Source organism: Physeter macrocephalus, chromosome 2, assembly GCF_002837175.3.
Source record: "Physeter macrocephalus isolate SW-GA chromosome 2, ASM283717v5, whole genome shotgun sequence".
Taxonomy (NCBI): domain Eukaryota; kingdom Metazoa; phylum Chordata; class Mammalia; order Artiodactyla; family Physeteridae; genus Physeter; species Physeter macrocephalus.
The window spans coordinates 1,969,364-1,995,178 of NC_041215.1; the positions used below are offsets into that span (position 1 = coordinate 1,969,364).

The 25,815-nt window shown below is 46.0% G+C and overlaps 1 protein-coding gene across 1 annotated transcript in view; it reads right to left on the reverse strand.

Annotated features, from left to right (window-relative positions):
* Positions 1 to 25,815, reverse strand: part of LCP2 (lymphocyte cytosolic protein 2) — a 47,745-nt gene that overhangs the window by 4,115 nt on the left and 17,815 nt on the right. Inside the window, exons 4-18 of the mRNA XM_007125563.4 lie at positions 22,465 to 22,530; positions 22,012 to 22,043; positions 21,377 to 21,414; positions 18,551 to 18,749; positions 16,276 to 16,373; positions 13,840 to 13,906; positions 13,655 to 13,738; positions 10,281 to 10,306; positions 10,145 to 10,164; positions 9,945 to 10,052; positions 8,548 to 8,578; positions 6,346 to 6,358; positions 5,515 to 5,644; positions 3,979 to 4,028; positions 543 to 637 (exon numbers count right to left, since the gene is read on the reverse strand). Of these exons, the coding sequence (XP_007125625.1) occupies positions 543 to 637; positions 3,979 to 4,028; positions 5,515 to 5,644; positions 6,346 to 6,358; positions 8,548 to 8,578; positions 9,945 to 10,052; positions 10,145 to 10,164; positions 10,281 to 10,306; positions 13,655 to 13,738; positions 13,840 to 13,906; positions 16,276 to 16,373; positions 18,551 to 18,749; positions 21,377 to 21,414; positions 22,012 to 22,043; positions 22,465 to 22,530 (1,057 nt within the window). The remainder of the gene's footprint in view (positions 1 to 542; positions 638 to 3,978; positions 4,029 to 5,514; positions 5,645 to 6,345; positions 6,359 to 8,547; positions 8,579 to 9,944; positions 10,053 to 10,144; positions 10,165 to 10,280; positions 10,307 to 13,654; positions 13,739 to 13,839; positions 13,907 to 16,275; positions 16,374 to 18,550; positions 18,750 to 21,376; positions 21,415 to 22,011; positions 22,044 to 22,464; positions 22,531 to 25,815) is intronic.

Below are 25,815 nucleotides of genomic sequence, written 5' to 3' on the forward strand. Positions count from 1 at the left end.
CTCCAAGTAATCATTACCATAAATCACCACCTCAGTTCCATGAAGTTTGAAGCATTTATTTTCTTAATTTGAACATAGAACATTCAGGTAAGGATAAATAGAAGATATTTTGTGTGAACTGCTTTTTTTCATGACACTAGTTGCAAAGGTAGCAGTGAATAAGCATTTCATATATAATGAAGCCTCTAATCAGGAACGATATAGATGTAATAATTTCTTCAGTGTAGTATAATAATATATTTAATGAAAAAAACTAGGTTAACGAGCAGTTAAGTGACTTATGCAATGTCATAAACCAAGAAACAGATGAAAAACAGGATTATTTTTCTCATTGTTTAATGCAAAACACACATTTGCCATTGGAAGAGGAATACCAAGGAAAAAAGAACATATTATTTTTCATCTGAGTCCTCCTCTTGATTTTTTTCACTAAAAAAATTAAGACTAATAGAAGATAAAAGAACAAGAGAGTATTCAGTGGGAGTTTCTGATGATTCATTTACTGAGGTAGAAATAAAATACAAACATATGCTTTATATTACCTCTTCTTCCGAAGGGGATGGTTGCTGAGGTTTGTTTGGAGCTGGCAAGGGAAAGCTCCTGCCTTCACCTCTGGGAGGTGGCCTGTTGCTAGGGCCTTCAAAAGTAGAGCATTTTGAAAGTTAATTTACTTTAAGCAATTTTTCACTTGTCATAACACATTTCCCCCCCAAAATGCCCTTGCAGTTATTCCCAGCAATTAACATTTCAAGAAACCACAGCTTCAAATATAATTTTCGGGACTTCCCTGGCAGTCCAGTGATTAAGACTCCGTGCTCCCAATGCAGGGGGCATGGGTTCGATCCCTGGTTGGCATCCTGCATGCCGCACAGCCAAAAAAAAAAAAAAAAAAAAAAAAAAAAGTCACTTGTTCGAAACCACAAGCGCTGTTCAGGCCCTATTCTGTAGCCAGGCCAGTGAAATTCAGAGACACTACCACACATTTGAGTGATTGCTTAATTGTGCATGTTACATATATACCACCCATGTGATGACAATGTGGTGATAAAATAATTATGTTCTCATTGTTTTCACAAAAAGAAATTTAAGTTACCCAAGATGAGGTGAAGTTACCTTAAGAATATTTTTAGCTTTTAGAACCAGAGTTTACTATCTGCTGTTCTTTACCAAATTTTCAACAGAGGTAGAAAGGTTCAACTTCCATAGAAAGGCCTGCCAACTATCTGATCAATCAGGAAGTCTGTATTGGGTTCTATGAATTACCCAGCACTTGTGCTTCACCTTCTCTAACACCCTTTTTTCTTGTTGACAGTTCCCTGAAACTTTCCAAGAGAATGTGTTTCAGGAAAGGTTTGATTTTGTTGATTTATAATCGCCAAGGCTGTCTCCTGTGTGCCAGAACAGCTGTTAAAGGCGGGGAAATTCTGTGAGTTGAATGTTCTTTTAATAATTCATGCATCATTCCTTTGTTCATTCAACAGACATTTATTCAGCACTCCTCTGTCCAGGTCCTGAGTAAGGCACCTGTGTATGCTACCTTTCATTCTCACAGCAACCCCGCAAGGTGGGTATTATCTTCTTTTTTATATCAGGAAACAAAGGCTCAGAGAGTCTAAATAAAGCATGTGCTCTTAGTGGCAGCGCCAGGACTTGAACTTTAATGTGCATAAATGAGAATTCCAGGGGGACCCAGTATCACCCAGGCTCAGGAATATGCATTTAACAAGCACTCCAGGTGGTTCTGCACTAGGGCTGTTACTCCATCTACAATACACCACAAGGGGCAAACTGCCTGTCCCTGGGCCACTGAGAGAGGAGAGTTACTTGGGAAGAGCCAGAGTCTTCCCAGCCATGTCACCTGGATTATTTGAGATGATGTTCCCTGTTTCTAAATAAGCAGCTCAGGCTAGCCTGAGCTGCTGATCTTCCTTCTTAAGGCTCCAAGTACCTGAACAGATCTTCCCCATATGCCCACCTTTGCAGTCCAACACGGCAGGCACTTTTATAATGTTTGTTGAATGAATGAAATCTAGCTATATGGGAAAGTAATATAATCAAGGCTTATAGTGCATGGCTGTTTTAGAGTTGAGGAATTATTCTCTTTCTGCTTCTCCATCCACAGGCTAGCACTACAAAGTCATTAGTCATGACAGACAATATACTACTTTTCATTGCAGTCACCCACCACCCTTAACATCTAGATCCTCAAGGGTTTTGGTCAATATACAGCACATCCTTTATCTTCCTGACCTTGGGACAGCCAGTGGAGGATGAGACTGAGGACCAGGTGTCCTGGTACTCTTAGGAGAAAAGGGTTCAATTTTGATTAAGGGAGTAAAGTAAGTAAGCCCTCTGCATCCACAGGTTCCACATCTGTGAATTCAACCAACTGCAGATTGGTTCAGCCAGTGGGTTGGTTGAATCTGTGGATGTGGAGCCTGTGGATGTGAAGGTCTGATGGTGCTACGCCATTTTACACGAATAACTTGAACATCCTTGGATTTTGGTATCTGTGGGGTCCTGAAACCAATCCCCCTCCCATATTAGAGGGATGACTCTATTCCAAAAAATTAACCAACTGTTTATATTAATTATCCCCATCACCAACTCATAAAAGCAGGAGTCTGTGGAATTCACTTTGTGAGATACTGCTATAAGTGAGGTGTCTGAAGCTCAGATGCCTGCAGGGGCCAGGCAAGGAACACAAAGTAGGTTCACAAAATAATGAATTGTGGACACTGGAAAATTGAGGGGTGTGTGTGGAGGAACTGTGGAAGCCATATAGTGAATATGGACACTATATCCTCAAATGCTTAGGAAACATTGAAAACGTAGTGGACTTCATTGGTGTCAGCAGTAGGGTTTCACACATACATGGGATGATGTACCCAATTGAATGTAATAGATGTGCTCCTGAAAAAAGTTCTACTCTTGAGTTATAATTTAAACTTACTAAAGTAGTTTTCTATTTATAACACACATAGTACTGGTGTTCCATTATGTGTACCACGAGTGCCAAAAAGACAAAAAGAGTGTTTTGTTTTTTCCTCACAGGATTTTTAAAAGTCTTAAGTCAACCTTTAAAAATCGGGTAATTTCACATTAAAAGCCATATTTCCAGTTTTTCTTGAAAAAAAAATCAGAAAATCTGGTAACACTAGGTGAGTTTCCTAGCATGAGAAAAAAATCTGTTTACTAGAGTTGGGTGACTTTCCATAGTCATTTGTCAGTCATTCAACAAATATTTTTAAAGTGCCTACCATGTGCTAGTTACTTGCAAGTCTTTAAGGATAAAAAATAAACATAGTCTAGTCCTACCTTTTAGGCCTTTGCTTCTACTCAGAGTGGTCCATGGACCAGCAATACCAGCATCGCACAGGAACTTGCTAAAAATGCAGAACCTCGGGTCCCATCCAAGACCCACTGAACTAGAATTTGCATTTTAACACAACTCCCAGGTGATTTGTATGCATTTTAAAGTCTGAGGACACTCTCAGCAAATACTTATCATGGACACCCAGAGGAAGTATTACTGAAAATTCAGGTCCACACCCAGACTTACTGTATCAGAATCTTGGGGCCTGGGGTCTCTTAAACTGTATTTTAAACATGTTCCTCAACTAGCAGCTCCAGGTTAGATTCATTATAGAAACCAAAACTACAGAGAAAGCCAGCACTATCCTAAGCACCATATAAAAACAGCAGGGAGGAAAAGCTCTATGTGGGAAGATGAAGGCCAAGGCTGCCTTCCTGAGGAAGTGTGTGTGTGTGTGTGTGTGTGTCTGTGGTGTTCTGTGTAGTATCCTGTCACTCCAACAGCCTTTGGCACACTGCAGAAACTGAGTTAAGGGCTGAATGAGGAAGTCAGATACTTTTAGGAAACAACAAAACCTTTGCCAAAAGGCCTTGGGACAGGTTGGCCGTCCAGTCATGATGGCATATTGGCTGGAGTAGACCACTAGAGCCCAGAGTACAAACCTTGAGAGAAGTATGGAGGCAGGGAGGCACTCTGCGAAAAGCTACTGTTGCTGTGGAGACAGAAGAAGAACGGATTTTAAGTTGGGTTAGGTTTAAGGGGCCAGAGGGGGAGACTGGACTGGGGAAATGCTGCTGCTTTTGCTTTTACTTCCCACTCCCTCCCTGAAACCATGGAAGCAGGGCAAAGAGAAGGAACTTGTTGGACATACTTCACTGCTGTCCCAAGATGGACCATCCCAAAGTCTAACAAGCTTCTCAAGCCAAAAAGCAAAAACAACAAAAGAACTGTGTAAAGGGCTTTAAAAGCTACTTTCAAAAGCCAGCTGCAGTTTGAGGACTTTGAGTTTGGAGCATGACAGAAGTCCTCTGGGGAGAGGACTTCTCTTTCAGTTAGGAAAATATATTAAATGGGCATGTTGTTTGGGAATGGTGCATCCCCAGGGCCTAGGGGTTTATAAGGAGAGGGTAGGGAGGCGAGAAACACAGAGAGGCCTCGGTGGGGCTGCAGCCGACAGAAGCAGCATCTCTGGGGGCCGGGGTGGTGGTGAGGAAGGCCCGAGGGAGGCCCCGAAATGCTGTCTGCTCCACGCTGAGCAGCAATTTCCCTAGCCTTTAGCCCAAACCTTCTGTAAAAGTCTGCTCTGCTCAGAAATCTCATGTGAGTGTTATTTTGTAAGAATGAAGGATAGGCCTGGGGCCCCAGGTGGGATGAGATGGCATGAGAAAATGGCAGACATGGCAGAAGAAGGAAAACAGCTGGAAGAATGAGAGGAAGCAGCAGAAAATCAGAGCAAGAGGCACCCAGGGAAAATGAAAAAAAAAAAAGAGAATCCTTCCAGATATCTGGCAGGGGTGGAGGGGTCTTGCTGGTGGGTGAGTTTTCTCCCATAATTAGGGTGGAGACTGAGCCTCTCCCTTTGGATAGTGAAGGAGAAGATGAGCCCAAAGTGCTGGTGGATGAACCCTCGGGGGCACTACCAGGCAGCCCGACGGCTTATTTATGAGAAACGACCTGAGTCTTCCTCCTGTCCGTGCCTCTGCCTCTGACAGCCTGCCTATGGACCCTGAGAAACACTCTTGCTACTGAGAAAACAGACCTGCTGGGGACAGAGCCTGTGCAGTGAATTCTCCCCATCTGCTAGATACAAGGTGCGTTTTCTCAGTCTTCCCGGCCAAGATGCAGGGTGAACTCCAACTAATTAAATTAATTGGGTTTCTTGAGTGTTTCTTTCTTTGTTTTAACTCACAGAGTGAAAACATTCCCTATTTCCCGCCAGAGTCCATTCTGTCTGGGGCCATGACAGGGCAGTCAATTCTGTACCCCTCTGACCCCCAAGCACTGAGACTCAGAGGACAGCAGTGAGTTAACATATGCGATTCTTTATGCTCAGCTTGGTTTTGTTTCTTAAGACACAAAATGTTCTGACCCTATGACCAGTGGCTCATTTCCTTCTTTCTCAACCCACCTGACATTCGCTCAGTATCAGCGGCCCCAGACGTAATGCTAGGTTAGAACTGAATGACGTCAGCACAAACCTTTCTGAGAAGGCTCCGGGCAGGTGAGCTGATGGGAGGGAGTGCTTGGGCGATGGCTTGGTAGATCTTGAAGGGAAGGTGTTGGAGCTCATGGGGAGCAGTGCTGGCTGGGGCAGAGATCTCTGATGTACTTCGGGGGAAAAGAAAAAAGAAAGCAGATTGTCAGGATCCAAGTGTCACAGGAACACCCCAGAACTGCTCCCCAGTTAGAAGTAGCTAGGCTAAAGGGAGATAACAAAAATCCAAAAGATCAAATGTCATTAGGAAGTGGTAGGTTGGAAGCCCACCTCCCAAGGTTTTTCTAGATGATTTACCGCCTCAGAATGCAGTTTCAAATGCTGCCATTCTATATCATTCTCCATAATACACATTTATTTTATGTTTTTTTTCATTTTTGAAATGTTAACTTGGCAGAAAATTGTCAGTTGGAAACCGTATGAATTTCAGAAAAGATTCACAAGTTATGTTTTATGAAAGCCAAATTTTATGCTATGTCATTCATCTGCAGTTAGTGATCCTTTAGCCACATGTGTTAGAGAGCATAAATACTAGAATGTTTTCTATCAAACTGTACATGCAATTTTCAGTTTTGCTGTACTAGTAATTTGCCCTGTTATGCATGAACTTAACAGTTCTCTTTGGTAACCCATCCAAATAACTCCATTTTATTATAACTATGCAGTATACCAACTGACATACATCTACTTGATACTAATTTTACAATTATAATGGATTCTATGGGGTTTCTGTACTAAATAATTCCATCTGAATGCCTGAGCAGAAAAATGAAGAAATGGGTTATAAGTTGTAAGAAAGCCTTTCTGAACATACCATCATCTTCATCCTGGTAAGGGGAAGAAAAAAAAGACATTAACCTATCATCAAAACACAATTTCTCAAAGAATAACTATATTTCTGTATTTCTCAATCATAGAAATGTCTCTCTTTTCTTTCTTTAGCAGTTGTGTGTCTCCATAATAAAGATACTGTGGAGAACAGTAAAACTTGCTAAATAATTTATGATTTCTTAATACAAACGATCATTTAAAGACACTCCAATCTGAGACACTCTTTATATATTTAACATAAAATAGCTTCTGAGGTGTCTAAAAGGGCCCAAAGATACACTAATAATGATGATATCTACTATGTGCCCCAAAGACTCATATACAGTATTTCATCCAATTCTTCAAGCAACCCTTCAAGAATTTAACATTCTCATTTTACAAATGGAAACATGCTACCCAAGAGGGATTCCTAACTTGCCAAGAGTTACAGAAATTGATTCAAACCTGATCTGCCTGACCCAAAGCTTAACCTTCTTTTGCAATGGCTGCTCCTCTTAAAAGCAATGCAACCTTACTGATTCGTAAATAGCTTCCAAGGTGTGTCCACTTGGTTCAGCACATTTATCTTTAGGACCACCTTCTGAAATAGATAAGGGAGGAGCTCTTTGCTCTACTCCTCAGATAGGAAATGATGTTCAGAGAGGCAAAAATGATTTTGCCATTGACTAGTAGACCAAAACTGCCAACTTGGACTTGTTTTGTTAGGCTAGCACAGTGGTGGTGAAAGAGCACCTTCCTCAAGTGTTGTTGCGAGGATCAAATTAGTAACTACTTGTGCCTGGTGTATGTGGAGTGCTCAATAAAGGTTGCTGTCCCTAGTCCTACCACTGAGATGAGGCAAGAAGGATCATAGCCAGAATCACTCATCCCAGTTGGCCAGCTGGGAAGGAGCCCCAGCAAAGGGCTGCGTAGATAAATACACATGGACTCAGGGAATGCCCAGAATGAAATTGGTCTTTGACACTTCTGCAACCATGTTTCCTCTGGTCCAAAATATAAGACTTCTGGATTCTCATGACAACAAGTGTCAATCCTTCCAGAGATAGGGAACCTCAGGAATGTGACGTTCCCCTCATTTTCAACCTTATCTCCTCTTTGTCCCTATGGCTCTGCAGCCAGACTGCTGTCCTCACCATCCCCACAGGCTCCACGGGCATCACCACGCACCTGCCTTTGCTGAGGACATTCCTGAGGCTGGAACGCACTGAGTTTTCTCTTGGGGTGTCTATCCTGTGTCCTTCCCATCATTCAATGGCCACATCTCTAAAACTCACCCTTGTCTCCTCAACCCCCGTATCTCACTTTCTTCCCTTGGCCTCTGTAGCTCGTTCTGTGATCATATGCTCCTTAGCATGTGGTCCGTGGGTTTGCCTGTCTCCATCATATCTTAGCACAGCATCTAGCACAGAGCTATGAAACACCAGGCACCTGTGGGCTGAGCCCTTGAACATGGCAGGGGTGTGATGGCCTTCAGACAGCTTACAGTATAGAGGAAATCAGACAGACCTGGATTTCGATCCTGGCTATTTACTAGCTGTACAACTTACAGTGAGTATCTTACTCCTCTAAGCTTCCATTTCCTCTTAGTGAAAGAGAAACAGTGACTCCTCACAGGGACATTAAATGCAAAGCATATGTAAAGCTGGGATGACCAACTCTCCTGGTCCTTGTTTGCCTGAAACTGATGGGGTTCCTGGGACGTGAGACTTTCATTGCTAAAACTGGGCAAGTCCCAGGCAAGCAGCTTGTCAAAAGTAGCTAGGTTGGTAACATATACATAGTAGGCATTCAATAAATGCTGTTTCCCCTCTTTCTTAGGCCATGAAGGTATTCAAGGGGAAAACAGAGGCCTAGGAAACTTTGCTGTGAGGCCCAGACTCTCCCTTTATTCTCCCTTCTACCTACTGCCCCTTCATCTTGCTGATTACCACCTGGTAATAGGACTGAGACTAACCCATCCTCCCTAGGAACCTTCAGAGGGATAGGAGTTAAGCAATGCAGCATGGTGGGCAGGAGGGAAAGATGGAGGCCCCACCAGGCAGCAGTGATCAGGAGCCTACTGTGTGCAGGCCTGGTTCCCAGTGCTGGACTTCAATGAAGGCAGAGCAGAAGTAGCCTCGAACTCCTCAGAGCCTACACCGGTTTCCCTGTGCCAAGCATTCACCACATGACATTTTGTACTTACATTCTCTCTTCTGTCTGATCCCCATCCATGCCTGAAATGAATCACGGAAAAGGAAAAGAACTGAGCATAAAGACTTTCAAAGAATATAGATAGTTTCACTTAATCTAATAACGAGAAATCAAACCCATGAGCCGTGATAAAATGGGAAGCAAAGTCCCCAGCAGAAAAACAAGGGAGAGGGAGGTTTGGTGACTCAATGTTCTGTCATCATTGTGAGCTGAGCTAGACAACCTGTATTCTGTTTAGCTACTGCTGCAAATCATTACATTAAAGAAAAAAATGTTTAATCAACAAACTAACTCTTAGTAGCTATTAAATTTCACTGAGTAGATGTTTCTCCAAGCAAATAAAAACATTTTAGGGAACATTCTCCTTTGCTGATATTTTAAAACAGCCATCTTGGGGCTCACCCTTCGTGTGAAGTGAAGATAATTGGGAAATGCTGCTGCTTTGGGACTTTCCCCTGATGCATGAGCTGGTCAGACAGATTTGATGACAGCGGCCTTAGAGCTGTGGTGGGCAATTGTCTGCCTGGGCCCACTTCATGTTCTCCTTAGAGAGAGGGACACGAGGAGGACGATTTGTTGAACGCCTCCTGTCGGGTGCCTCACGTCATCGCATCCTGTGTTTATTTAAAACTTTGATATTTTTTGTTCGTTATGATATTTTTGACATTCATTTTGATTTTTTAGAATAGTCCATTAAAATATTGACTCAGTTACTGAGGTTTTATTGATGCACCCTGACCCTGGCCCTGATTTAGTCCTCACACCGGCCAAGCAAGGGCCATAGTTATGAATCCTGACTGCACAGGTGAGGTCAACGGAAGTTTTGTTTTTGTCTTTAGTAAGGAGCAGAGTTGGGCCCGACCCCAGATATGTTTGTGCCATTGGCTAAATAGGCCCCAAAAGACTGTATAGTAAAGTTAGAAATATTAGAACTGGCTTTGGTATTCTGTCACCCTAAAACGTGGCTGAGCAGTGAGGAAGACACTAACAGTGACCTAAAACTTCCCACAGTGAAAACTTCCTCTCCGCTGCCTATACGGAAATACAGAATGGTAGGTATAGTTCCTACACCTTGTGATGGAAGGAAAATGCAACCGAAAATCTGACTGGTTGAGAAGAAGGTCTCCACAAATGGCAGTCATTCCTGCGCTCCCAAGGAAGCATCTCTCTACACCTCTCTGTGCTAGATTGCCACGTCCTTCCAAGTGACCCAGGCACTCTACATCCAACCCGAGAAGCCTGAACACTCCTCAAGCCCCAGCAGCAAAATGAGCCCACTCCCACCCGGGAGCACCCTGGTCTGGGGTCCCTACGCAGAGCTATTTCTACAAGGCAGGAGTTCACGTCACCCCCTCTGCACGACAAGCTCAAGAGACAGAAGACAATTACTTTGGCACAGGTGGCTTCTTCCCTGGCAGGGGGCTGCTTCTGTCGTGCCTTTCCATGGCTGGTGGCAACGGGGCCTTTTGTATCTTGGGTAAATGCTCCCCGAGAGGCCTACAGAGTTGAGAGAAAGGATGTGTGGGAAACAAACTGGAGTCTTACAACACGTGCCACGTACCCTCACGCAGGTACCCAGAACCACTCACCTTCCCGCTGGGGCGGAGAGCTGCAAGGCAGGAGGGAAAATGTATGAGTGTCCTCAGCACTTTCCACAGGATAAAGACAAGGTACAAAACAGAACAAAAACGAAAACAAACGAAACAAAACAAGGAGAAAGCTTACCTTGTCAGAAATCGCTGGTTTCTTTCCTGTAAGTGACAAATAGCAGGTAAGCCTTGAGTTTAAAAGCTAAGCATTAAAACATTGTTTGATGAACCTGAATCCGAGCCCCTTGGAGGGCTGCTTGGGTTTTAGCATTGAGGAATGATAGACTTCAGATCTGGAGGTGTCCCTTACAGAGCAACTAATTTTATAGGCTCAGACAAATTAAATGACTTTGCCCAAGGGTCACACAGTGTTGTGTACATACAAACAGTATTGTGGGTTCTGTGCTTCTTTCCAATTTTTTTTTAATATAACTGATGATGAAAAGGATTAATGCCCTCTTGAGATTTTATGCTTCTTTCATTTGTCCAGAACTTCTTTGTACAGCCTAAGTTTATTTTCATATCTGAAATAAACCCATTTGCCATGGAGGGGTTAATTTTCCTTCAGTCCTCTGGTACATTTGCCATTATGTAAGGTATTACACTTAGTTTCTAGAAAATTTTTTAACTTGGGGTACAGGGTTTCAGGAGATTCTCCTGGTGGGCTGCAAATCATTTTGTTTTGGTTTTTGGTTTTCTTTCTTTCTTCCTTCCTTTCCCTTCCTTTCCTTTCCTTTCTTTTCCTTTCCTTTTCCTCTCTCTCTCTCTCTCTCTCTTTCTCTCCCCCTGTCTCCCTCTCTCTTCCCCTCTCTCCCTCTCTCTTCCCCTCTCTCTCTTTCTCTCTCTCTCCCCCTCCCCCCTTCCTTCCTTCTTTCCTTCCTTCCTTTTTTCCTTTTACTTTTCTCTTGGAACAGATGACATGCAGGCTCCCTGAAGAAATACTTGGCATACCTGAGAACTCTGCATTGCAAAGTTATTCAAAGCAATGTATTTTTTTATTCTGTCTGAAGTCCCCTTGAGTAGATATGCCCTATGCCTTCAATGTAATAAAAGCATTAGTTAATTGGATTCAACCAGGTTTAGAAGCAAATCCTGTATGATTTTGAGCAAGTTAAAGTCTTTGAGTTTCAATTTCCTCACCTGTAAAATGGGAATTATAGGTTAAAACTGCAGAGGTTTGCTATAAGAATTATAGTTTAAAACTGCATAGATTTGCTATAAGGATCAGGTGACAATTTATATGCAGGGCCAGGCAATGACCCATGGGTGCTGACAATTGTTAGATAGCTCCTCTTTCTTCCCCTCCCTCCACCCCCAGCTCAGTTAACACCCTAGGGTGAATGGTGATACATCCGTCTGGAGTTGCATTTTCACAACAGGATTTATTCCTTAAAGACTGAATACATCCCTGGCCCATGATAGGCCCTAAGAATCTTGTTCCCCTGTGAAGAGCTCACTGCCTAGTGGGAGAGAGTTGGGTGGTATAAAAAATGTTCATTATTTATAAAATTTTGGTTTGAGGTGGAAACCCTACTTCAGAGGGGTACCCAGAAAACTTAAATTTATATCATTAGATATAATGATATAAATTATATCATTATAATATATAAATTATATCATTATAATGAATAGGTTTACTTTTAAAAACATCTGCTGATTTATGCATATTCGCTGGGCATGTTAGGAGTCTCCCGATAAGAGTCTGAGCATTGTAAGAGGTTAATTCTCCCAAAACATCACGGATAAGGGAGTAATTCAAGGGTAGAGCTGGTACTGTCAAGAAAAGATGTATTTAAAAAAATAAATAAATAAAAGTAAAAATATTTTTAAAGGGTAACTTTTATTCAGGAAGTGATCCTGAAGGATTTGACATCAGTATTCCATTTTTCTGATGCTTTGACTCACGGTAGTAAGCAGGGCTGGAGTCTGAAGTCGAATCTCTTGGTCTTCATTTTCACGTAATTTGTCCAGCCCTCTGCAGCAGGCCATTTTAAACTCAGATAGCCAACATAGCTTTGCATGAGTCGGCAGAGCTGTGATACAGTTCAGGGAAACAGCAGCAAGCAGCGGCATCAAATCCAAGAACTGAAAGTTGTTTTGCTGACAAAAGAGGAAACTGAGGCCACAAAGGCTAAATGCCTTGCTCACCGGGAAGCTAAGGACGGGCTGGGGTGGGCTGGGGGTTACAGGCTCCTTATCCCTCAAGGCCCAGGGCTCCTTGCCCAGAACTCCCTAGTCCACAGCAAGGAAAATCCAGTGTCTCCAACTGCAGCATTATGTGGTGGAAAAGGGCACCCACTGTGAAGTCAGAAACACTTGGGTTCAAATCCTGCAATTCCCTAATTATGCAAATTTGGGAAATTTATTCAACCTCTCTGAACCTCAGCTTTATCATCTGCAAAGTGAGGATGATAATACGCCCTCTTTGTTGGGCTGGGGTGAGGACTAGAGATAATGTAGAGAAAACTCTCCATATGCATGGGTTCCACACCCATGAATCAACCAACCTCAGATCAACAATATTTGGAAAAATAATTCCAGAAAGCAACACTTGAATTTGCCATGCACTGACAACTATGTACATGTATTTATGTTGCATTTACAGCTATTTACTTAGCATTTATATTGTATTAGGTATTATAAGTAATCTAGAGATGATCTAAAGTCCATGGGAGGATGTACATAAGTTATATGCAAATACTACACCATTTTATATAAGAGACTTGAGTATCCCTGGATTTTGATATCCACGGGGATCCTGGACCCAGGGATCCCCCGTACGGATACTGAGAGACAACTGTAACTTATTTGTGGTAGATAAAGCACTTGACCCATAGTAGGTGCTCAATAAATTGTAACTAAGTTTTAGAATTGGATTAAAAATAGCTTTATGTAGAGGTAACTGCAATCCAAGAATACTCTGGGCCAATTCTGGAGGAAAGAACCGTAGTATACCTACAGTTTGGTCAACCACCCGTACAACAAAAGACAACTCTGACATTTGAATAGCACCTTAGAGTTTTATAAAGTATTTTCTCATTACAGAGCACCCACCTTACAAATAAGGAGACAGCTCTGAAAAAGCAACATCCCTGTGGTCAGTGAGCTGCTAAGTTAGCAGCCAAGGCAGCCGACAGCAGCTCTCCCAGGCCTCTTGCCTCTTAGCCCAGATGCCTCCCCATCCTCCTTCAGGAGGACATGGGATGGATGTGTATACACAGATGGCACCCATGGAGAAGCAGGCCCAGCACAGGGCTAAGGACAGGAGCTCTGCATCAGGCTTCTCTGAGTCTGGGTTTCCACCCCCATCACTTGGTAGCTGAGTAAACTTGGTAAGTTACCTCTTCATGCCTCAGTTTCCTCATCTGTACAATGAGGATGATTCTAATAGTCCCCACTTCATAGGATCGTGGGGATAGTTAACCGAGATGGTCCCTGTGAAAAACATGCAGTAAGCACTCTATAAATGTTGGCCACTGTTACTATGCATCAAATATAAAAGATACCGACCTAGTGCGAAGGGCTCTCTGTCAAATGGAGCTAAGGAACGATCTAGGGGCGGTTTCGTGCTTCTGTCTATGGAAGGAGCAGGGACTGAAAGGGAAACACTGAAGTCAGTTCAAAGAAGAGAGCAGCTGGCTGGGGGAGGGGTGTGGGTGGACTGGTGGGCAAGAGAGGGCAGCCCCTATACTTACGCTTTGCTGTTTTGTGGTTCCTACTTCTGCCAGGCTCTTCCTGGTTGGGCTGGGGTGGCGGTAGCGGCTGCTTTAAAAGAAATCCACGTATTAGGAAGCATTTCCAGCCCATCAGCAAGTCCTGAGGGCTTTATCCCCCTAAATAGGTGTGAAGCTGTTCACTTTTCTCCATCCCCATGTTCCACTCACACATATACCTGTCCATTTCTCACCTGAACTGAGCTCCCTGTTCCACACACTGTGAGAGTGTTTTCTGCATGTCACTCCCCTGCCAAGCTTTTTAGTTGCTCCTATCACATTAGGAACAAAACTAAAACTCACCATGGCCCGCAAAGCTCTGCCTGAGCTGCCCCCTTTCCACCCGTCCAGTGCCCACCGGGCTCTCACCATAATTATCTTCCTGCAGTTCCTGCAAAATCTCAAGCTTATGCACCCGTTGGCATCTCTGTACTTGTGTTTTCCTCTGCCTGGGATGTTGTTTTCCCAGCTCTCGCCACAACTGGCTCATCCTGTCCAGCTCAATGTCACCTCTCCACCTACCATCATGTTCCCTGGTCTTCTGTCTCCCTAACCATACGTTACTACTCAAATTACCTTGTTTATACATCTCTACTTGTTTATCATCCATCTACCCCTAACCCACATAAAAATTTTATGAAAGCAGGGATCTTATTTGTCTTGTTCACACTCTATTCCCAGCAGCTAGAACACTGCTGGGCACTGCAGCTCAATAAATGTCTGTAGATTGAATGAATGAATTCTGCATCCCAAGAGTGAGGGGAAGCACTACAGATTTCAAGAGCAAAATGCATGTGTCGATAAATTCAGCTCCATGAGCCCCCTTTGTAATAAAACTGCAAAAGCAGGAGGAAGCCATCTGTTCTTAGATGAGGTGTCCCAACTGTGGTGTGATCTGGATTTTGAGCTTTGGGGAAAATATGTCCTCTCCCTCCTTCTAGCCCTAACACTTGGCATATTCACCACAGCTGTCAAAGTGCTCTGGTCCTTTGTAAAGAGAGCACATTTCCAACTATTGACTCCTCATCCTGAACTTCTCTGGGCCTCTCTGGATACAAGCCTACCTCGGAGATATTGCGGGTTCGGTTCCAGACCACCGCAATAAAGCAAAAATCAAAAGAAGCCTAGTGATGAGGAAAAATCATAAATTTCTCTATGACAGGACAATCAAACTAAGTCAGAACTGAAACACATATAGTGTTCCCCCATTGGGGATGGGCCTTTCCTAATGTGCAATGTGCATTTGTATTATACATTAACCAGACCTCCTCAAGGCAGGAGGATATAAACAAACTTTGAGAAAAATGGTACCTTGCTTCTGAAACCACCACTGTGACTTTTAAGTTTAGTATTTCTTTCTCATCCTGTCAGGGAGTCACACTGACCTAAAGGCTCGCTCTGTAGGTACACACCTGACCAAAACATCTCTGATGAACTGTGTGTTTAATGCTAACCTGGCAATATGATACATGATTCTTTGTCTCAAAAATGTATGAAACTGAATCTCTAGCTCCTGACCGGTGGAGCAGTTCTCAGAGCTTCTGGAAGCCTGTCTCCCAGGTTATAATCCTCAGTTTGGCTCAAATAAAATTCTCTTTTTTTCCTCTTAGTTCGATTGTTAATTTAATTTTTGTTAACACTAGTCACACAATTTTTTTAATTTCCCACTGAATATAAAAGTTACATTGACACTACACTGAAGTCTATTAAGTGTGCGATAGCATTATGTCTAATCAATGTGCATATCTTGCTTTTAAAATATTGCTAAAAAATGCTAACCATCATCTGACACGGCAGAGTTGCCACAAATCTTCAATTTGTAAAAAAAATGCATTATCTGTGAAACGCAATAAAGCAAAATGCAATAAAACGAGGTGTGCCTGTTAGTTAAGTAGAACCACGGGATCTGAGACCGTAAGCTTGAAGAAAGAGGAAAGGGAGTTTGCTGCCTCTCTCTCCCTGGGTTCATGGCATTGCACGTTTTGGTCTCAAACCTTTTGTCCGTGGAATTTCAGATGTTGGCCAGCAGGTGGCGCAAGTCTTTTTGCAGGAGGGAAGGCTGGGGACCCAAATACTAGTAGGTGCCATTAGTTTATTTTACAGTTTTCACTTATTTCAAAAGTCAGAAAAAATAGCACAATGAATACTAGAAGGAGACTTTTTATTATACAAATAGCTTATATTGTTTATGGTAAAGAGAAAATACCGATGATAAAAGCATTATTATGTGTATAAAAATCACTAGTATTTCATCCCCCAAAAAGCCCACTGTGAGTACTTGGGAATGCATTTTCCTGGCCTGCATATAACTTTTTTCTTACTGGCTAGAATTGGATAAAGATGTCTATAGTTTTTTCTCTCTGCAGAGGAAATCATCGAGTGGACACAAAGTGGCATAACAGAAAGTATGGAGCCTACCGAGTGAGCCCGGCTGCCGGAGGGCAAAGGAGGGATGGCGGCCATCGGCCTCTGCGGGGGCACGGGCGGCTGCTGCACTTTCCCGGAGTGGGGCCGGTCTGTGGAAATGCAAAGGCATTAAAATGAAAGGAGAAATGCTACATCTAGGCGAGTGTGGGCCACACCCAGGGCTCTCCAGGAACCCATCCAGCTCCGGCTGGGGGCATCTCCGCATCGCTGGATCCCACAGACTCCCCCCAGCACCAAGGCCAGCCCCAGCCAGCATGGCAGGGATGTGTCCACACCTGGGTCGTACAGGGTGGGGAGTTCTTGGCCCCTTGCCTTCTCTGTACCTGCCCAGTTTGTCTTACTCTTATACTTCGTAGCAACACTCACCTGACCTCTGGGGAACAGGTATTCATCAGAGGTTTTGTTGATGAAGGCATGAAAAAAGGCCTCTTAGTAATTAAGTCAGCCAGTACCGTGAGGGAGAGTTTTCAGACAAAATTGTAAAGAAGTAAACGTGTACAGACACACAAATGCACACATACATATGTACACACGTGCACACGCAGACACACACAGAGACACATACACTCAGGCACACCCAGCTGCCTGGGCAAGGTGAAATACGCTGTCATGGCTCATGAGGATCCTGTTCTAGGTCCCCTTCCTTCCCCTCACAAATGCTCTGGGTTGTCCTCCCCCCACCCACTTCCTCCTTTCTTAAAGGGAGGAGCCAGTCACCGACTCCTGTTACCAAACCACAGACTCAACAAAAACTCACATTCTTCTGGTCATCACAGAAGTATCCCCAGGCCAGGTTGATAGACTGGCAGTGTTCCATCCCTTTGACAGGGAAAGGTCAGGCCAGGACTGTGAGGAAGTGACAGCATTCTTACACTTTGTGCCCTGGGTGCCTATTTTGCCTCACCCTAGTCCCAGTCCTGGGGAAGCAACACCCTTCCACAGAGAATGGGGCTCAGAACCCAGCAAGCCTGGTCTAATCTCATACCAATGCACCCACTCTGGCCATCTGTCAGCTCCTCTGACCTGTCATGCTCCTTTCAGCCTCAGGGCTTTTGCACGGCCATTTCTACCTCTTAGAATGCTCTTTCCTTCCCACATCTATGCTCACGTAGCCAACTCCTGTTCACCCTTTAAGTTTCAGATTAAATATCATATCCTCAGGGAAGCAAGTCCAGATCAGGCATATGCCCCAGCCTCATCTCCCGTGCTTGTCTTCCTGAGTATATATCATGGTTTAATTAAGTCATTTTGCAACTCAATTGTTTGATGTTGCCTGGACTATGAATTCTTTAGGGTGAAGACTGTCTACCATCTCGTTCATTCTGTATGCTCATAACTGGCAGGTATGAGGCACTCAATGACTAAGTTACCTGTTTCTTCTCAGGGTCTTAATTTCCCTATATATGAAACAGGCTTGATAATTGTTGCCTGTATCATACAGGTGCTTCAAAACACAAAATGAGATGTCGACAAAGCGTGAAAGGGATTTAAAATTGCCAAGTGTTATACAGCCTAAAGGATTAGTGGTATTAATTTTTTGTGATATTGATCATCAGCTTTCTAGCTCACTCCTTGATATTATGCAAGTGTGTACGTGCCTACTTTCTGTTACCACCACTGCTAGAGTGTAAGTCCTGTGAGGCAAGGGCTGTGTCTTCTTTCCAGATGATTTTGAATTTCAGCATTTAGAATGATGCCTGGCTCATAATAGAAGACCAATAGTTTTTGTTGAATGGATGAATGAATAAATGAATGAGGGAGAGATGGGCTGACAGGAGCAGATAGACAATGAAAATCTTGAATACTGTTTAAAGATTTTAAAGTTATGGCCAAACCACATTCAATATTGTTATATTTATTCTGACAGTCTGTGGGTAGCGGTGCCACCTAATCACGAATTGGTCAAAGATGGGGAGGAACAGGAAAGTCCTCTTGAGTACCAAAGTAACACTCAAAATAAACGATTACTTCCAAATACCCTTAACTGGCAGTTCAATATCATCCGCCATCAGCAATGATTTGTCTGCAATCATAAATATTTGTCTGCAAATCATAAATATTATTGATCCTCACAGCGAACCTATGTGGTCTGTATTGTTATTGTCCTATTTCAAAGATGAGGAAATTGAGGCCCAGAGAGGTGGAGTCACTTGCCCAAAGCCACACAGCTGGTTAGCTGGCATCAGCATGCCAAGCTTTCTGCTACATGGGCGTTGGCCTCCCATACATCAGTGGGGGCTGGGGGCTGGGCTGCCAGGGCCCTTACCTATGTACATGGAGTTGGGGTTGGAGAAAGGCTTGGCAGGCAGGATGGAGTTCTGCAGAACCTCCTCATCGTTGGAGGGTGGCGGCTCATAATCGGCGTCATCTTCCATGGGTGCCTCTCCCTCTTCATCGGGGGACTCATAGTCACCGTCATCTGCTTCATCCTGATCATCATCGGGACTTTCATAGTCATCTTCTTCCTGCCAACACAGTGATGGGGACAACGCGGTGTGTAGAGGTCCCTTGGCAGCCGGCGTGCCCACATCTACTCTCTCTCTCTGCCAAGCCTTCACAGTGGTCCTCACTTGGGGGCAGTCAGCGCTAGGATGGTCCTCCCACTACTCATGAGGATACTGAGCTCAGGGAGTACAAAATCACAGGGCCAGCAAGATGTAGACTTGGGACCCCCGTCAAGGTCTTCAGACCACTAGGCAAGTGCATTTTTCTCTACATTTTTTTTTGCGTAACGGAGGCAAGCAGAACAAATGAGGAGGATACAGGAACAGAGGGATGGGAGAGCCCGCTGTTTTGAGTAAACAGGTTTTTTTTACTCCAGACATTGCCAAGAGGAAGACTAAACATCAGGGGTGTTTGTGATGCCCCTAGTTAATTGCCAGTTCTGTTCTTAGGGTGCCTATGCTCAAAACTTTCTTCCCTAATGGGGAAACCAGATAACCAAAGCCTGGTAACTAGAAGTCAGGTTAAGTTGTGCCTGAGAGGGGATAGTCAGGGCTGGGCTAGTCCCTTTGCTGAGAGCTGAGTGTATAAAAACAACAGCTTATTATTCGTGACATCTGGCACTGAGTGTGAAGCTGCTCTCTTGAAAGAGACTCTTCCTAAATTTTAAACTATTTATTGTATTTTACATGTGGGTCTCAGGGAAATTAAGCCCTAGGGGCTGGGTGATTGCCTTTGAAGCAACCCATGAAAGTGGACAGTTACAGTAATGATTTCCCAGGCAGAAGTGGCACCATCAGCTGCCAAGCAATGACTGGCTTATCGCTCTCAGGTCAAGGTCAAGTGGGTCCTAAATGAGCCCAGGGCATTTCTCTAAAGTCAAGGGCAGTGTGGAAAGAAGCAACAGGAGGTTGCAACTTGGTGAGGAAAGGTGCGCACTGAGAGCCTAGAAATCCTGACAACCTTACTAGGTGGCTTAAGGAAGCCTGTCTAAGGTGCTCAAGTGAAAGATGCACGTGTTAATTTTTTGACCTGCGGAATATGTATATTTCTAATATTGGAAGACGAGGTTGAGTACCTTCCTAAACTCCAAAAACGACTTCGTCCTGCCATCAGTGTTCCTATAACTTGGGAACAGAGGATGGAGCCCCTGATGAACGGGAGGGACTTCAGAACCACGGCCTCAGCGCCTCTGCAGCCCTTGCCGACCGCCCCCTAGACCGACAGGGGCTCCCTGCGATCTCTCAGCCTGCACACCCCAGCCCTGTGACTCCTGACTTTCCACCAGGCCTTTACCCCATAAGCCCTTCTCAACAATAGACTTTTCCTCTCTGCTTCTAGGAAAATTATTTTCTCCCACTGATTTGGCTTGAATATTTCTACGTATGCTTTTGTTCCTAATCATAGTCTGCCCCGTGTATGTGTTATCTAAGCTAGAAAATGCTCATAGAATTGGGTTCTTCATCTCCACCCACCCCCCCAGTGCCCTGTGCAGTGCTGGGCACTTCATGGAACCCCAAATGTTGTAGCCAGTGGCCAGTGGGGACTCCCTGTTTACAGAGAAGATGGAGGTGGCTAGCCTCAGGCTGAGCTCACGGGAGGGACTGCATGGCAAGCAGCGGCAAAGATGCAGCTTCTGCCTAAAAATGTAAACATTTGGGGGGAAACTGGTCTATTTTCCCTTTGGAACAAAATTAATCTGTCATATTCCTCTGTTCTCATGTAGAAAGCACAGACTTAGCTAGCTTTTTTTTTTTTTTTTTTTTTTTTTCAAATTCAACGCTTTCTTTTACCAGAATCCCAGCAGGACAAGGGATGTTTAGTGCCTGCTTCCTAAAGGCACTAGAGGCAGCCGCTTACCAGAAAGACCACTGGACGGAGGGTGGGCGACCTGGGTCCTTGGCCTGCCCCTAACTAGACGTGTGGCTCTACATAATTCACGTGCTCCAGCGGGCTCGGCTGCTTCATCCGTAAAATGAGCAGACTGGGCTACGAGCCGCAGTGGAGTTCTTAGCCTGAGTCTGGCTTCAAGCGTGGTGACTACATATGCAGTTTCCTGGGGACAAGATGTGCAGAATTCATCAGACTCTCAAGGGCGTCATCATGACCCCCTCAAATATAAAACCCAGTTGGATCGGCCCATCCCTGAGGTCTTTCCAGGGCTGATAGTTAATTCTGAACTCCCTTTCCCTCTGGGTCACAGGTGGGGACTTAAGCCTATGAGAATGGCTACTTTAAATCTACTTTAGTGTAGATCACGTGGAGGAGGGGTTTGGGGGAGGGCCCTGCTGTGGAGGTGTGCACGGTGGATAACGGCGTGGTCAGCACCCCACAGCCCGTGGCCAAGTCCAGCCCACTGTCTGTTGTTTGTCAGTGAAGGGCTGGTGGCACAAAACCAGGCCCATTCATTCAGGTGTCGTCTACAGCTGCTCTCGTGCTACAAGGGCAGAGGGGAGTAGATGAGGCCAGAGACCCCGTGGATCGCAAAGCCAGAAAGTTCCTAGAAGGCTCTGGCCTTCACAGAGCACATCATCTGAGCCCTGGGTGGCTCTATCAGGGCCTTGCTCCTTTCAGCATCATGCTGGTTCCTTATGACAAAGGCACTCTGGAAACAGCTGTAAGGTGGAAGAATGGCCCATCCCATACTCACAAAGGATGACCAGCCTCCGTTTTCTTCTTCATGGCTTTCTGTGGAAGAGGATAACACCAGCATGGGTACCAAAAGGAGCCGCAAGAAGGAAAGTCAGAGCCGCTCCCCACTCCAGGATCCTTCCCCACCACTGCCCCATTCCAGGCCTTCATGCTACACACCTGGGGGTTAACAATTCAGTATCAGCTCTAGAATTTCTACTTGAGGGGCTCATTCTGCCAGACAGAGGCAGTGGTTCTTAACCTTTCACACGCATAAAAGTCACTTGAGAGTGCTTTAAAATATGCAGATACCCCGGGCCCTATCCCTAGAGCTTCTGATTCAGCAGGACTGAGTGGGACCCGGGAATCTGCATTTTAACAGGATGTGCAATTGAACAACTGAATAATTGCTTTAAAGGCTCAGAAGCAGGAGGGCTGGCTCTGCTTAGGTGCTCAGTTCAAAGCCCGGGTCATTCCATGCACCCCACAGAGTCCCTCACTGTGTCTCCACAGAGGGTACCAGTTGAGAAGGGGCCATAGCCAGGTGCTCCGGCATAGTGACATCTCTCCTCCCCTCAATGTGGACCAGCAGACAGAAGAATCAAAGCGCCTGTCACCTCCTAAAGCCATTGCTCTCACCCCTGAGACCTTTACCTGTTTCCTCAGGAAACCGCTGGACTTGGTGTCTGTAGAGACAAACAGCATTACATTAATGGCCCTACTGACTTAGGGAGATCTCCCTCTCTCCTCAGTCCAGCCCTGCAAGAGGAGCCCCCGGGGGAGGGTATGTCTCACCACCCAGGACCGCTGTCCTTGTTGCTCTGAAACCAGGGCCAGGCTACCCGAAAATTCTGGAAACCACCAAAGCCATGTTGGTGGCACACTGGGAGCTTGTGACTGTCTGACTCTCTAGGGGAAGTTCCCCTGATGTCCCAGACACAGGGCAGGATGCAGGGCAGAGAGGGTGGACTCCTGGACTGAAGGATCACTGCGGATCAGAAAAGGGGGCAAAACCAGTCCCGTGACTCCCATATAAAGTTAGACTTGGGTTTGAAAATTCCTTGCATTTCATTAAAGTGACCCCAGGCCCTCAGCTGCCCCACTCACTTGCGTGTGAAAACGCTCCTTCTCTCTTCGTTCTTGTTGATTTCTTGACTTAACTTACTGAGAATCCTACAAGATAAAGGGACAGGGGAGGTGACAAAACAATCATCTCCCCGCTGCCCCAAACTTCCTCCCACTGAGCCCTGAAGTTCCCTAATCTGTGTGACCTCAGGTACCTGGGCCAATATTGGCCAGCCTCTTCCTTTGGCCTCCAGCCATTCCCCTCCCCGTGGGGCCTCTGCTCCTTGCTTCCTGAAGAACTTGTCACCTCCGACCCCCTACCAGTTCCTGCGCCTGCTCAGGAAGCTCTCTGCTGGGGCCTCTGTCTAGCTCAGAGCCCCTCTGTGGAGACTGGTCAGCTCACACCTGGCTCCTCTCCCTCTGAAATCCTGCAGCCTTATGATCTGGATATGACCGCTGCATATTTTACTGTGTGAGTATTCCCCGGGGCTGAGGTCCCCTGACTCTGGGTTTGGTATCCCTGTAGTGATATCTAACTTCTAAGAATCTTCAAACCATCTCTGAGGCCTGGAGGAATCAGCTGCTTGCTGCATAACTCTTGACAAGAGATCCCGTGCGCTTCTTGGGTCTGAAATCTCCTTCCATTCTCCACTCCCTGACTCCTTCTTGGTGACATGGATTCTTATAAACACTTGGTGAAGTGTTCCCGATCTAGGCACAGCCTGCAGAGTGGGAGACTCCCTGAATCACCCATGCCCGGAGGCCACCCTTGGCCAGGACCCTCTTATTCCTTGGATGTGGTGAACTAGCAAATCTCCAAACCCCAGGACAGCAAGGGCCTTTGTGAGTGGGACGGCACCTCTGGCATGCCCTAGCCGTAAGCTCCAGCCTCCCTTCGCACCATTGCTGTGACCAAGGGAGCCCTCATCAGTAAACAGGCTCATGTTTCCTAGAGATTTGGGGCAGCTGGAGGAGCCTCAGAGGTGATCTAGTCCAACGTCATTTTACAGATGGCACCACGGTGACCCAGACGGAGGAAGGGACCGGCCTGCACCGCGGGTTAGTGATGAAGGCCACCCTCTCCCCACCACATGCACCAGCCCCAGAAGCCAGGCTCCCTAGTTTCCAGAGCAGCACACTTTCAACACACCACATCCCGTGTTCATGCCCCTGATGCCAGAAGCCCCCTGGGAGTGAACGAGCCTGCAGCCCCTCTGGAAATGACCCGGGGTCTACACTGCTTCTGCTGAAGTGACCACCCCAAGGTAACAAGTTTGGCCTAAAACAAAATTGCTAAGTTAGCAGAAGTAGTCTTGGCATCCACCACTTCTTGCTTCCCCCATCATCCCCCAGGCCCCCAGTCCCCCCACTTCCCCTTGCTCCCTGGGACCTGCTGCTCAGAACCCTCCAACTCATTAGAGTGACAGGATAAATGAACTGTTAATAAATCCACTGGGAACTTTAGAGGACAGAGAAGGAGAGAGGGCAGCGTTTAATCCTCCATCATGATGTCATTGTTGGGATTTCACACTTCACTGGGAGATGCCTGGGGATGGGGCTTCCCAGTGGCCTCCTGATCACACCTCCAGAACGCTTATTCCTGGTTCTTCTGTTTCCTTTAAGCGATGGTTTTGAGAAGCTGGTGGGAATCCCTCTCCTCCCTCCTCTGACGTGCGGTGTCCCACACCCTGGCCAGGTGCGTCTGTGATGGCTGCAGCAGCCATCCCCATTCAGTCACACCTTCATTCAACAGTGCGCACTCAAGGGCTTCTAAGTGCCAGGAGCTCTGCTGGGGCTCAAGGTGCCTCAGTGAACAAAACAGAGATCCCTGCTCTCGAGGAGCTTACTTGCTAGCGGAGAGAGACAGACAATAAACAACGAACATTTAAGGAAGTGAAATTCTAGGTGAGAGCTGTGTGTACACACATGCAGCAGAGGTGCGTGCTGGGTGAGGGAGGAAGGAGTGCATAGGTGGGGTGCGGTTGCAATCGAAAATGAGCAAGCCTCTGGGAGGAGGTGACTTTTCAGCAAGACCTGAACTGGGGGATGCTGGGCAGCACATCCCTGCAGAATGTAGGGGGGGAGGGGGGAGGGAGGGGGGAGTGGAGGAGGCCCTGACTGCTCGCACAGCTGCTTTGATCCTGAAAATACCTCCTGCTCTCTGCAGCTCCTCTGCTTACTGGTATCTTCAGCAGCCAGGCTGGAAGCTGCTGGGCTCCTAACTGGTGAAGGAAGGAAATGTCAAACCACAGAACACACAGAGGAGCAACACAGAGCTGAGAGCAAGCAGAGCCAGAGAGGGGCAGGCAGTCCAGCCTGCAGCAAACACGGGCGCCCAGGGCCCCCTTGCTCTGGGGCGCCTCAGGGCAAACTTCCCAGCCAGCTGGGACCACTGCTAGGGGTGAGTGCAGAGGGTAGCGGTGCTGGTGGACAGAGCAGGAGGTTGTTGCCACCTCTGTGTGCAAAGCTTCAAGGTTGTCCCCGACTTCCACTTCCCCAGAGGACCAAGTGACAGTGAGTGGCCGGAGGTGACTCATTCCCACAAACCCCAGGCCACACTCAGCACCAGGGAGAAAGGCAAAGGGGGCTGGGCAGCTGGTAGACACAGTTCTCTCTGCTTCGTCTGTTTTAGCCCCAGAAGTGGAGCGAAATTTTCCCCAGGAAGTCAGGCCACGGCAGGAGACAGAATCCTGCCATGACCTGGGTTGCAGCCCTGTTGCATCCCTTAGCTTGCTGTGTGATGGGGGCCGGTCTTTGACTTCTCAGTTGAAGGCCTCTTCTGGTGATGGTAGAAGGTACGGAGGGTGGGACGGTGGGTCCTGGTTGAGTTTCACTGCAGCATCCTGCCCAAGGGCAGTGTGACCTCAGGCAAGGCATTTGCCCCCCGCTTGGCCTCGATTCCTCCTCATCGGCCAAACAAGAGGGTTGGCCCTACTTAGAGAATCCCTGACCGGGCTGACCATAGAGATTACGTGTTACAGACACTGAGCCCACTGGTGACTTAACCCATCGGAGCCTCCAGGAGAGATGCCTCCGGGTGCGGGTGGGGTGTGGCAGTAACACAAGCACCCTGGTAACATGGGTGACTCCTACCATCTGTAAAGGTTGTGAAATCACGCCTGTCATTCTGGTATTCTTGGAATTGTTTTTAAAAAAAAATGAGGAGGAGGACAAGGAAGAGGAGACGGAGGAAGAGGAGGAGGAGCGAGGTAGGGGAACAGAGCAGAATACAGGGTCTCAGTCGGCCTTGATGTGGTCCCTGGAGGATTCTCCCAGGAGACCTGGGGCCCCCTTTCAATGGTCCCTGTACCTTACCAGCTGTGGGTAGAGGGTCTTTTTTTTTTTTTTTTTTTTTTTTTTTTCCCGGTACGCGGGCCCCCCCCCGTGGTGGCC